Source organism: Musca domestica, unplaced genomic scaffold (assembly GCF_030504385.1).
Source record: "Musca domestica strain aabys unplaced genomic scaffold, Musca_domestica.polishedcontigs.V.1.1 253, whole genome shotgun sequence".
Lineage (NCBI taxonomy): Eukaryota > Metazoa > Arthropoda > Insecta > Diptera > Muscidae > Musca > Musca domestica.
Genome location: NW_026712281.1, coordinates 492471 through 507448, shown reverse-complemented (window position 1 = coordinate 507448; position 14978 = coordinate 492471). Strand labels below are relative to the sequence as shown.

General features: G+C 33.8%; 1 protein-coding gene across 1 annotated transcript in view; it reads left to right on the top strand.

Annotated features, from left to right (window-relative positions):
• Positions 1-14978, top strand: part of LOC101889564 (uncharacterized) — a 164796-nt gene that overhangs the window by 61434 nt on the left and 88384 nt on the right. The window contains exon 6 of the mRNA XM_059123878.1: positions 4170-4258. Within this exon, the coding sequence (XP_058979861.1) occupies positions 4170-4258 (89 nt within the window). The remainder of the gene's footprint in view (positions 1-4169; positions 4259-14978) is intronic.

Below are 14978 nucleotides of genomic sequence, written 5' to 3'. Positions count from 1 at the left end.
CATTGCTTTGAGAAGGATTATAATAAAGTCTCGGAGCAATAAATATATGGGAACCGAGTTTCATAATTTGGGCAGATATTACATTTATCTGATTTTCGATTTCAGGTTTTTCGTCTACCAAAAATAAACCTGAAATCGAATAAAGATATGTAATGCAGATATATCCAAATCTGAACGAATCTCGATAAAATTTGGCAGAGGAATTTTCAGGTAACATATATCATTGTTGTAGAGTTCATGCTACGAATGTGAGGGACTTAAATCCAAAATCGGATATAACATGTGTACAGGGTAAGATCAAAAATGCAACACGTTCAAAAAAAAATAAGCAAAATTGTTACATTTTTTAAATTTTATTGAATGAATGCAAAAAATGTCGGAAATAGCATCAAATTTTAGAATAAGTTTAGATTTCTTCGAATTGGTCACCTTTGGCACGAATTATAACCTTCAAACGGCCAATGAAACCGTCACACGCTGCCCGAATGTTACTCTGTGGTATTGTGGCCCATTCCCGGCAAAGCGCTTGCTTGTGGTGATCGACACTTTGGTATTTTTTAGTGCCAACCTTGTTTTCTAAAAAACTCCAGATGAAATAGTCCAACGGATTGGAATTCGGGGATTTTGGTAGCCATTGTGCGCGCGAAATGAAGCGAGGAACCTCATTTTGTAACCATTCTTGGGTGGCGTGTGCTGAGTGCAACAGGACTCAGCACCAAGTCCTGTTGCAATGTCCAAGGTCTTTGGCCAAAATGTTTGAGGGTGCTTTAATACACCCTCCAGAATATTTTCGTAATAATATTTGGCATTTATTCTGATGCCGCGGTCGATTAATACGAGCAGAGTGGAGAGCGACCATGGGCTGTTATGACAGCCCACACCATCACCATGGCTGACGCTTGAGTTCTGGTGGCCAATCAACAAGGTGCCCATTATCAGCTGACCTCTTTGGCAAGTAAACACGATAATTTTGTTTGTTTACAAACTGCTGGACAACGAATGTTTTCGGAATGTCATCGGAGAAAACCCAATTCGGCAGTTCACCACTTATGGCCAAGCGAAGCAACTCTTTAGCTTTTTTGAGTCTATTTTCTTTCTGTTGCGGTGTAAGTTCTTGCACTTTTTGGAATTTCAATGGCTTTACCCCGAGCTCATTTTTCAATATTTGCCGAATGGAATATTGCGATATGTTCAGCTCACGAGCCATTTTTCGGCCACTGCGACGCGGGTTTCGAACAAGTCGCTTGTTTACTTTTCGAACCATTTCTGCTGATGTTGCTGTTTTCTTTCGTCCACTTTCTTGACGTCGAGCTACGCAACCAGTATCACGGTAACGAGCGATGGTATGAGTCACAACAGATTTATTCACATTTAAATGCTGGAGTGCTCTGACGATAGCCACTTGTGGTTTTCCAGCCAAATATAAAGAAATCGCACTAAATATAAAAGAACAAATATAAAGAAATCACTTAAAAATTAACGATAACTCTTCAAAACAAAATGTTCGAAAGGATCATATTTGTTATTTTGGATGGCCTTTCAAAATATTCTTATAAAATTCACTATAGATCTTCAAAATATATTCTTAAAAAATAGACAATATACATCTTTCACGATATAAAAATGTTTTGAAAAATAGCTCTCCATAAAACATATCTCAAATGTCCAGAATTATAACTTTATAAGTCAAAATAGATAATTATTTAAAAAAAAATCATGATAACTCTTCGGTTATTAGTTTGGAAGTCCTTCCACAAAATTATTTAATGAATATTTTTAAACACGATTTAGAAATAGAATCCTGGCTAATAAACTAAGAATCTTCTTCAAAAAATATTAAAAAAAATAAATTTTAAATTGCGGAGATTTTAAAAAAGATTTTAAAATTTCCACAATACAAATTCTTGAAGTATTTAAACAAATGTTTTTTTTTTAAAAATCAAAAAAGCTTTTTCAAAAAATTTCCATAGAAAATATATAACTGTTAAATATGGTATTTAAGATCTTAATTTGTTTCTATTCTCATTTCGAGAGAGCTTGGATCCGTTAAACTCCAATCTATGTAAGGAAAGTCTTCACCAACATCTTCTGCAGTTGTTTGGCTTATTGCACGGTCCCGTCTTAAGGTTAAATCTCCGTTTTGGACCAGTTACCATACAGCTCCAGAGGTCTTTGGGAGAAAAAATTTTCTTCGCTTTTAGGGTCGAGGGGGTTCCTATCTTTGCTGCACATTTGAAGGTGCAAGAGTTATTGGTGCTTAGAAAATGTCTGAAATGACATTGAAATAGACCTGAAAGATAGATGAAATATATAGAAAGTCGGAAAGAAACTAAAAATTTCAAGCATTTTTTCAGGGGAAGGGAGGTCAATGAGAAAAAAAATTAACTTTTCCATGCATAACATACAAATAATAACAGAATAGTAGCCCTGCGAACGTTCCGCCTGTAATATATGACAATATAGGCATTAAATGGCGCCCAAATAAAAATTTGAAATTAAATTAAAAAATTTGGATTAAAAATTTGAAATTAAAAATAAATAAATTATTGCTCTGATTTTATTTTCATATGCTAGGCGTAATTTTAAGATTTTCGAATTATACATATAAAATATGTTAAAAATTTATTTTTAATTTATTCTCAAAATAATATAAAATAGTTTTCGTAAGAACTTTTATAACAGAATTTATATAAATTATTTATAAAAATTAGAAGATATTTATTTATAATATATATTAAATTTTTTATAAGTATTAAATTATTAAATATAATTTTTAATTTTAATAATATAATACTTTTCAGTTATTCTTTTAATATTCCCTGTTAATATTCCATATTTTTTGTCTAAGAATTTCGTAGTAAATTTTTTAATGTATCTTTATAACTACAAAAAAATTAAAATCCTACAAATTCTCCACAGTTTCAAATAAAAAAAAAAACTATTATCAACAGTAGAAATGTTAATTTCATTTAATTTTTTTCTGTTCCAAAAAAAAAAAACTAATAAAATTAACCCCTTTTACAAAACATCCATCTGACACTAAATAGACCACAAACACCAGGGAAATAAACACACAAACCTTTTTAATTAAATATATCAAAGTTTTATGAATCAGCTGAAAAACTGAGAAAAAAAAACTAAACAAAATTAAAAAACAAAAACAAATAACAAAATGTCATCCATTAATTTGATCATAATGTTACCAAATGAAATTAACTAATGAAATTTTTCTCCACTTTTTTGTGTTTCTTTTTGATTTTCTCCATCTCTATTTATGTGTAAACCTTATATGAAAAAAAAAAAACACCACCTAAACAAAACCCTACCTCTCCCACAACAACCAACACACAAATGCATTGAAAAATCCCAACCTCAACCTCAACCCCCCGCCCCTAAACACCACAAAACAACCAACAACATGTTCTTCTCCCACGTTCTTTTTTTGACGACGACCACCTTTTCATCAACGCTGATGATGTTGTACAACAAATAATGTTTTGTTGTTGTTGTTTGGGTCCATGTAAAATCTAAAATTGAATGACAATGATGACAACTATGATAATAAAAATAACAACAATAACAACGACGACGGCGACCATATTGCTGATGACGACGATGATGATGCGGCGACGGCGGCTAATGATAATAACGAACGATGATGAAAACGATGCACTGTGATGTATATGTGATCCATTTCCTCTGTGTGTGTTTGTGTGTTCTCACTACCACCCCCTACCACAATCCACCCACATACTATTCCTCTCCCACAAAACAAAAACGAAAATCACAACCAAAATACGTTACTCAATTTAACCAATCAATGGCATCCCGTGGTGTGTCTCTCCCACCTGCAACCTTTAACTTGACGGCATATGTGTGGGCGTGCGTGCGTGTGTGTGTATTCGTGTGTTCTTGTGTGTCGTTTATTCCACGATATATGTTTCCTCGTTCGTTTACTCACTCACTCGGCCGGCCTGTGTGCTTGTGTGTGCATATGTATTGGCATCCATTGTGGCCCATCAATGGACATTGAACAACTGAACTGAACGAACTGACTGGCCAAAAACGAAAATAAAAATTCGTTAATTGTTGCTGACTCCCTCGCCATCCTTTTTTCGACGAAACATAACAAAAATCTCCATCTCATCTGGCACACCGGTGTATCACAGGTAAAAAGCCAACAGGCGGCCCCAGTAATGTCGGCAGTGTCGGTGTCCACAATGCATTGACGTCGGGCGATTTACAAATTCATGCAAATGTAAGAATAATCTCAAATGTAATTGTTTTTATTTGTTTATTTTTTTTTTTAATATTTGTTTTTTATTTTTGTTGCTGATTTTTATTTTTAATGTAAAGATATGGGTCATTCCAGAAAGGTTTATCAATAAAAAAAAATTGATTGATTGAAAAATTAAAAGAAAGACAGACTGACTTGCTGATGCCGAGACAAAACGACTGAGGATAGAATCTTGAAATTTCGTCTTGGGCCGGTGGTGCTAAATAAGACCGAGTTTTTGGAAAATCGTACTAAAAGGGTACGAAAAGTACTTAAATGAACTAAATATTGTACCATTTAAATTAGGGGCAGGGGAAGACTTAAAAGTCTGAAATATTGCATGAGGTGGCCACATAGATGTAACAGAAGGTTTTTAGAAAATTCGAGCTTCCAGTATACAAAAGTACTAAAAGCAACTAATTTAGAACCACGATTTTTTTAATGGATAGAGCTAAAATATTGAAGTTTAAAATGGCATTCTTAGTTTAGAAGTATGCCTGATGAGTAGGTGAATTTTGGGAATGCGTACTTAAGTTTTCCAATAGTGCTAAATGATACTAAATTTGGTACAATATGGTTTCGGGTGAATAAATAAAAAAAGGAAGTGAAAATTTAGTAAAGGATTCATTTAAGGAAGTCGTTCCCGAAATTCGTACAAAAAGTGAAAAAAGGACAAAATTGTACTAAATTTGGCACAGAGCGTAGAAATCGAAGTGGATTTGTGAATTTTATTGTAGGGATCAATATAAGTGTGTAACCCAAAATAAGGAGGTGGATTTTAAAATTGTACTATATTGTGTACGAAATGTACTAAAATTTCCTTATTCGGTAACACGATGTCTTTGAGAAGCAAATGGGGCTAAAATCCTGAAATGTTATATGAAAATCAAAATTGACAAATATTCCTTATATATGTTGGTGGTTTTGGAAATACGTACTTAAGTGTGCCAATCGTATCAAATGGTACTAAATTTTGCATGTAGTGTAAAGAAAAATAAGAAATGGTGAATTTTGTTATTAGGAGCACTGCGAATGTGAAGCCCTCAGATGGTACTAAATTCGGCATATTACGAAGGAATTGATCTGAACATATGAATTTAATAGCTACATTCACTGTGGGAGTCCAGAATTTAGGCAATGGGGTGTTTTTGGAAATTCCTATCATTTAGTGAATGAAAAATACCAAATGGTACTAAATTCTATGTTTAGTGTTGGTAATGAACTAGAATTATAAATATTGGTAGAGGGATAACTGTAAATTGATAGCGTTTAGACAATAATGTGGATTTGGAAATTCGTACAAAAATATACTAGAATAAAAACTGTGTTTTGTTGGTCTAAAGTTCAAAGTTTAGGGCTAGAATATTTTAAAATGAAGTTCTCTAAAAGGTTCCAAAATGTATTTCAGTCTGTATTTTGGAGCTAAATTGTATATTTTTGAAGATAAAATTGTACAATTTCGCCTGAAGGTATGTTTGAGGCAAAATATAAGATGTTTTAATTTTTTGGAACGAAAATGTACTTACTGAAACAGCATTTTAGAAGTAGTACAATTTTTCTACAAAATTTGTGCTAAAGTACTATAAACTGTATTTTTTGGTCTAAAATTAAAATTTCATTTCACATTTCGGTCACTTTTCGTGCTTAATATGATTTTTGAGCTAAAATCTTGTATTTTGGTATGTATATGCTTTTTTTGGAAATTTGTACGAAAAGTACAAAATATTGTACTACTAAAGATAGAATTCTAAAATTTGATATTTAGGTTTGTATGATGCAGCAAATTTTTTTTTGCGAAATTCGATTTTAAAAATTGTAAAATTTTCCCAAAAAAATTGTACCAAGTTCGATTTAAAAATTGTCAATTTTTATTCGAAATTTGGACTAAACCTAGTAAAAAGTACTAAAAACTGATTTTTGGGCTAAAATTCTGTATTAAAATATCAGAAGTCTCATGCATCAGATAAGGTGCTGTTTTTGGAAATTTGTACGAAAAATAATTAAATATTGCAAGAATTGAGAAAATTAAACTTTCGGTATGACCGAGATTTTTTTCTGCGAAATTCGATTTGAAAAGTAGTAAATTTCGATCTAATCAGAATTTGTAAATTTAGTGTAGAATTGTGTTAATCTGGTTCATAGTTCAGTACACCAGTTCCTAAACGTATGAGTGATCTCATAAATTATTCATATCACTCATACGCACAACAAACGACTGGAGTCCATGGAGCTAGATAAGAGACAAGTTCGCTTTAACTAACGATGTGGTGGTAAATGTTACCATCTCTCAACATTTTGTTGAAATTCTCTCTTCCATTGCGATAAATAAAAGTGTTTCTTATGCTTATTGTAATTTCAAATACAGAAATACAAAATAAAAATATTTTTAAACAAACGTTTTATTTTTGTAAAACTAAGAGAGGTAAAATTTACCACCACGTCATAAAATTCGACCCAAAATTCCACCTCTGCAGTTAAAGGTAATCGTAAGAAAAAAATTGAAAAAAAAATAGTTAAATTAAGTATACGAAAGGGTTAAGAGATAATACTTCAATTTCCACTTAGAGTACGACAATTACCATTTTTAGTACCTACACCTTTCAAAGTCATAATGAAATTACCAAATATGCTATTTGGGTACTACAGACAAAGCCAATGGTACTATTTTTGATTCCTTTTTGTGATTCTTGTACTCTTTGGTACCATGTAACAAATCCATAGAAAAAACAACATAAAATATTTCAGATCGTTTTTCGTAAATATATCAGATCGTATGCTTCTCCTTCTTACCATAGACTTATGCATTCTTTAATAATTGTACTACTTTTTCGTCGTCCGTTTATAATATGAAGCTTTTGCTTTTCCTGATTTTGAGGCAGTAATGTAGTAATAATTAGTATCTTTTTCAACTTTGCGTACACTCTAAGTACGGATTTCCAAAGACTATTTGAATAAGTATTTTAGAAGGTAATATACAAAAATTTGGACTTCCGATCATTTAATAAAAATTGTTCCATATTTAGTACGAAGTACTTTTCAGTACTCTTTAAAATTTTCATAATATTTATGATATTGCCATGTTGTCATATGGTAGCATCAGTGCGTTACGGGTCAATACGACGTTTATGGGACTAGATAGTGAGTTGTTATGACAGATAGCCGGAGAAAAAATCCCCTCTATCAAAAAAATGTATATATAATTTTTCGTTTTTTAAGATTATACGAAAGTAATTGCGATCTATAGCGAAAAACGACCAATAAAAATTTTTTTGAGTAAGAATTGATGTTCTTCTTCTTCTGCATTTATTTTCGACATACAGAAACAGGACATTTGACTTTTATATTAGGAAAAACGAATTTGTGGATCTTTTTCGCACCAAACCAGATTTAAACATGTATAGGCTTAAAAAATACACATATTTTGCAGATCTTTACATTCTAAAAACTGAAATTAGAAATTATATTCTGGAATGACCTATTCATTTTTACGATTTTCTTTTGATTTGTTATCTTTCTTCTTTTAATTATGCACCCACCAATCTTCTAAAAATGTTACTAACAATCAGCTCTAAAAAAAACTTGAATGAAATTCTGTGAAATTTTTATACAAATATTTTTTTTAATAATTTTTGGCACCAAAAATACCCTTCCGACCTCTTTCCAAATTACTATTTTAATATTGTGTTTTTTTATGTATATGTGTGTGTTTCTTATTTTTTTATAAGTGTCGTTTTTTATTATTGTTTGAACTTTAATTTTTGTTTTGATATTTTTCCTGGCCCCATACTGTGTGGACCGTGTACCGGCATTCATTTTACATTGCACTACTATCCAGCCAAAAGAAAAAAAATAAATGCACCACCTAAAACTAAATCGCCTTGTTGTAGTTTTTTGGCCATTTCAAATACTTAATGACGTTCTCTTTATGTGTATGCGTGTGTACTCTACAGCCGTGCGTGCTCTGAACAAAGTTTGACACCATCTTATCTGTTGTTGATGTTGCTGTTTGTACCATGTGATCCTTCCTTGAAATTTATTTGGTCTTGCCTAATGTGTTTTGTCTCACTCTCACTCTCTCTGTCTCTTTTGTGTTATATTTTTTGTTTGGTTTCTACCTCCCTCTTTGAAACTGATATTTAAAATTGTCCTTGTTCACAAGTCAACACCTTCACTTTTGCTTTCACTCTCTCACGCCATGTTTTACACCGAGATCCATTTTTCTCGTCAAAGAGAAACAACACAAAAATGTCGTTTTTTATTTGAAAATTTCCATTTCCTCTCCTATCACAAGACTCTGATGTATGTACAGTTTTATTTTTTTTCACTTCCAAATATTTTTTTATTTTCTCGTATGGCTATGAAAATGTGGAAAATTTGCATGGATATCGTAACGCTGTTTTCCCTTTCTCTGTATCTATCTCTTATTGAACTAAGATTGACTTCGTATATTCCTAATGACACACTAACTATTTGTATTTGAGTATATGTATTAATTTTTGTATGTATTTTTATGAAAATACAAAATTTTTAAAAAAAGATTTTTCCTCAAAACAAAATAACACTTCTTCAACAAAAAAAAAAAAAAAACATGCAACACTTGCCACCGCCACAACAAGTTGAAACATTCTACGTTCTCTTTGCTATCTTCTTACACCTGAAGAAATCTCTCTACAAATCTTCTACACCACAACTCACATTGACACACACACAAACCACTACAACCACACACTTGCTGCTACTTTTCCATCTTTCTAACAATAAATAATACTTTCTTATTATACCCTTTATATAGGTTACAGGTTAAGTACATAATTTTATTGCTTACTTTTAAAATTTGTGAACAAAAAATATCCAGAAGTTGGGAGATTAAAATATTTTGGAAAAATGAGCTACATTTTTTATTTTTGTCTATGATTACATAATTATTATATAATTACATGATTATTAATAATTAAAAGAATATTTTCTCCCAAAGCATCGTTTTAGAGGGATGACGTCAAAGACGGAAATATTCGAATATTGAAATTATATAAGTCAGAAAAGAAAGAAACATTTGCTTCCATTATATATTGTGAAAATAACTGTTTCAATTTTGTTATGAAAAAAAAAACGGCAAATGACAAATAATTTTAGAAACTATTATTGCTATGATCACGTTGAAGGAACTTTTTACCCATATTTCGAAAAAGGACCAAAAATATAATTTTGCCTTAAATGCAAGGATACCAAGTAATCTTAATCCAAAAATTTCGAAAAATTTGTGAGAAGGAAGAATTTTCCCATCTAAATCTTCTTTTTAAATTTCTGACTATAGAAGACCTTTTGGGAGTCTTCAATTTGCAAAAGCCGCTCTGAGATCTTAAAAGACCTTGGAATCATTAAATCTATAAACGATCTTGTTACGATCACCATTCCAATGACGACTATAAAGCGGGTTTCTGTATAAATAAGTTCTCCTACTTATAGAGAAGACTTTCTGGAGGACTTCTATATACAATAGTTGAGACTTCCATCGGTAGAAGTTCTGCTAAAGGTGTCATATATGCCTGGACGGTTTCCAATCTGTCTAAGAAACCTATGAGAATCTTCTCTTTGTCGAGAAAAAACCCGAGGGTGATTTATTTGTAGAAAAGAGGATTCCATTTATAGCCGTCCCCCCAAGAGTCTTCTCTATGGAAGACCATCAGAGAGCCCTGTAACCGTGACATACCTAATGAGTTTTTTTTGTCAATGAAAACATTTCCGAAATTTTTCTCTCTGTAGAAGACATGTTTTCAGAGGATGTTTATGGGTGTTCCATATTTTCTAAGCGTCTTCTATATACGGAAGACTTTCCGAGAGCCCATACATGAAGAGAATATCCAAAATACAAAAGAGAGAATCTTATTGCATTAGAAGACCTTCAGTAAATAAGGATCCTCATTTCCTACTGAGGGTCATCTGCAGAATCTGTTATCAGAAGAACATCTCTTGAGGATATCTGCCTACAGATGGGCTCCTTTATATAGGGCTCTTACTTATAAAGAAGACATTTTTTATATTGAAGTCATCTTAAGGGTCATCTATCATTATAAGGCTTTCCGAGGATATTTTCCCCATAGAAGCCCTTTTTGGAGTCTTCTCCTTCTGAGGATCTTATTATTGAATATCTTCTAAGGGTCTCATATCTTCCAGCATAGATTATGATTTTTTTTAAATTCGAAGCGGCTAGTGACGAATGTATCTTGGGGGTTTAAGAAGTCTTACTATATTGTATTCGGAGAAGACCTCCTGGGGTCTTTTATTTATTTCACCTTTTATATAGAACGCACCCCTTAACATTTAAGGTGTCTTGAGGGCTATCTATCAATAAAAGAGTTTTCCAAGGTCTGATTGCTTGCTATCTATATATGACCTTTTGAGGGTCTTTTGACTTTCTGACGGTGGATGGCGATGCAGAACACATTCGGTGGATTATTTTATTTTTAAAAGGCCTACTTCTTTTCTCTAATTTTTATAGACAACCCACCGAGTTAAAGAAAAGCTTCGGAGGGTCTATTATGTATCGAAGACTTCCTGAGGGTATGGTGAACTGCAGAGAATGTGTGATAGTCAATAAGGGTTCCACGTCTAAGAGCCTTAGATCTAAACATTTCTATCTTCAAGAATATTCTGAGAGACTTATATTTGCACAGGACCTCCTCCTGAGGGTGTTCTATCATTCGAAGACAACATAAACATCACCTTGATGTGTCTTCTATCCAAGGCCCAATATGCATAAAATATCTGCAAGATCCTTCTTACTAAGAAAGTCCTGCCAGGTCCTTCTCCCACAGAGATTTTCTTGCTACCGAAGTTCTTTCGGCTATAGACAGCCTTCGGAGATATTTCTTTCTGTCTTTGATAATCTTCAATTTGGGAAACTTGTTCTTAGATCCAGTATACCTTCAAGTAAATGAGAATTTTCTCTCTTGTGAAAATGTATTGTGGCCATTTTACCTACGGAATAACTCTTCTACCTGGGGAAGATATCTAGCATATCTAACTCTTACATATGTTTGTAGACCTTCCGATGGTCTTGTGTATATAAATTCTGTGGTTCCCACTTTCGAATAAGTTCTGAGGATCTTTCTTCTAGGTCCCCCTCATAAACAATACTACACTGATCCTCAATGGAAAAAAATCCTTCTGAAAGTCTGCCATATATTGAAGGCTTTTTTGAGATTTCTCCCTTAAGGAACATTTTCTTCTGTTTTACGAAGCATTTCAGGACACTTCTATTTTTTAGAACGTCATCTAATGGCCTTCTCTCAATGGAAGATGTCCTAATGTTGATTCATCTGTGGAAGCAATTCATAGCACCTCTCAAGGATGGGATGGGTATGTCCATCCATAGAAAACCTTCTGATAAACTTTAATAGGAATCAGAGCTTGATTGTAGACCAGGGCCAGGGAAATGGAGACGCCCATGCTCTCTATGAGCGTAATTCTTTACACGCACACACGCACAATCAGAACCATTGAAAAGTAATGTAATCAGAGAGTAAGAAAACTGAGAGAATATTTTAGTGCGACTCTCCGCTCAGACTTGGTTTAGAACAGCGCCATTGCTATTTTATATTCTCCCCACTTCCTTTGTCAGTTTACAATATTTTTTCATGGGTCTAATTATGAGCGTGAGGAGATTTATGCTCACTGAGGTCAAGCAGCCTATAGTAGCCCTGCCTTAGACCAGCTATGAGGAGCATGAAACGAAAAAGTATAAACAAAGCACACGTATTCTCTGTTGATTTTCATTTGCCATTGATTTGGCAGGGTAAGAGAGTCCCTCACCACAACTAATGCATATATTGTGAGAAAAGCTACATTGAGAGAGAATTGTCTACTCTCTTAAATTTCAATTTACGTTGATTTAGAGTGGGTAAAATTCATTACCACTACTAATGCATATAAAGTGAGCACCATATAGACCGAGGATCCGCAACCTATAAATTTGCAAATACTTTTACGCATACTCACAGTGAATCTCTCCCGTTCTCTCGTGGCATGGAAAATCCTTGCACTATCGACTGCTCAAATAAGAGTTGTTGGTACGTGTTCTATCTATGTTGTTTGCAATATTTTAGAGTAGAGAACTAATCATTCAAAAGATTCAATTCAAAATCAATTACCAACTTCTGGATATACCCTTTCTGTATGTTTTTGGTTCAAATAATTTTAATTTTAAGGGATTCCAAGAATACAAAAGAAAATGCTAACTTATAAGTAAAAATTATTATTATTATTTTATTATAAAATTTCCAACAAACTTTATATTTACAAAAATCGTAAAAATGTATAAAAGTGAAGAAGAAGAAAAAAATACCATTTGTAATTCCCCCAACTTCCCCAAGGAAACATGATAATCCCCAAAAATTCCCCCCAAGAAAAATGTTTTTTTTTTACCAAAATTCTGTGAAGAAGAAAGAGAGGATGTGTACCACAAATCAGATGCAACTTGAACCCCTTGAGACCCCCATCCAATGTAAAAAACAAATACCGAAAAGCAACTCCTCCTCGAGATGACCAATACTCCCCCCAAAAAAAATATAAATGCAACCAAAACCACAACAACAACAACATTTGTGATCTTCAACTTGTGTTCCTCCTACTAATTACAGCCACATTACGTGATGATCTAGCCTGGCGGCAGCAAAGAAGTCTCAACGAACGTGATCTCTTGAGTGTGAGCAGCTCTTACGGCCCTGACTATCGTTTAACGAGCAGCAATCGTTTGTACTCCTCGGCCGATCGAGACCGTTACGAGCTGCATCGTGAAAGACTGGAAAAATATCCTTTAACGCGCACGGCACGCCTAGACGTCCAACAACGGAACACATTTAATCGCACGAATCACGATCGGTCGTCAACAACCGCATCGTCATTGTATGGTCCCCTGGGGGCTGGCAGGGCACGAGACCTTGGCCCGGACACACTGTATGGGGGAGTGAACGCCAGGCGAGCACCACCCTTGGCTGCAGCGGCCCAACGTAGTAGCGTCGCCAGCAGCTATTTGCACAAACAACCACAAATTGTGATCGGCGATACGCCATTAAGCGCCACAAAGTCATCGGCCACAGCGTCCTCATCACTGTATGATCGTTACATGGGCAGCAGTAGCGGAGCCAGTGGTGGAGGCACCGGCGGCACAACAACAGCCATGACATCTTCTCTAAGCACAACTGATGGGGCCACTCGTAGTTTAAGTCGCGAACGTAGTCTAGTCGATAGCTATTGGGATGATGCAGCAGCTACACCCAGCTCAGTGTTGGCCACTAGCAAAGCTCAGGACTCCCGACGCTTCACAGAGCGTAGAATAAAGAAAACGGTGCGTTTTGATTCGCATGACATTGACAATACATCGGCCGGGGCTGATACGGGTCTGCATGTGGGCAGTACCTCTTTGCCGCCGGTGACCACCATTTTGCCCTCGACCGCAGTTGAGGTAGGTGCGGCCACGATTCTGACCAGTGCTAAACTGAATGCACAACATTCCTCGGCTTCTTCCTCCTCTGCCACGAACACTGCCACACATCTACTGAACGACACGACTTCTTCTTCTTCCAATCAACAACAATGGTCGCGCTGGGATGCCGAACGTCAGGGTAGCCAGGACTCGGCTACCAAGGATTCGGGAATCGATACGAGCAGTACATTTACCAGTAGTGAAGATTCGAATCGCGGTGATGGTCCCAAGGTAGCTAGAAAACAAATAACCCTTGTAAAAAGAACGCATTTTGGAAAAAAGAGAATGAGAATATCAGAAAAGTGTGATTTATGTGTCTCTCTCTCCCTCTCTCTTGGGGAATTGAATTGTGTGATTTATTTTTTTCGTTTAGTTTTGTTTGTTGTACTTTTTGTTACACCCTCCCACTTGAACAAAAACAATGCCCTTTTCTGTTTCTTTATCTCTCTCTCGCTCTCTCGTTTTGTGATAACACGTCCAAGTGATATACAGCCGAAGAAAAAAAAATATGTAAAGAAGAGAATTTATTTATTTATTTATTTTTTTGTTTTATAATTTTCAATGAAAAGTATTCCATTAATGAAAATCATTTCGAAATGTGAAATTTTTTTTTTAAAAATGATTTTGAAATATGATATTTTTTTATTTCTAAGGTGAAAAATTCCAAATTAATGTTCTATGTTTCAAATAAGAGACTATAGATTTTTAGGAAATTTTGAATATTTTTTTGAGTTCTTAAAAAATGAAATATTATAAATATTTTTTATTTAGTTATTTATTTAAAAATATATATATAAATGTTAGGTCATTTTAAACAACTGTCTCTACAAACACCTTGATTTGTATATACAGTTCAAACTATATATTCTATAATTTGTATACTTTAATCTATCTCTCTCTATCTCCATCGTTTGTACAACTTTCCACAGCAACATGTTGACACACATAATGAAACTCATACAAATCATACTATGAAATATACTTACTATATATAACCACACAAATATATATTTTCCAAAAAAAAAATATATTTATTTATTTTAAATTTTTTGTCCCACAATATAGCTTTAATTGTCCTAGCAATGCATGTTTGGTTATATACTGTAACTTAATGTCCTCCAGCACCTGTACTACAATATATGCACCTGCACAATATTCTAAATTTTATATTTTGTCATTTTTATTTGGTATATATTGTAATTGGAATTAAATTAATTT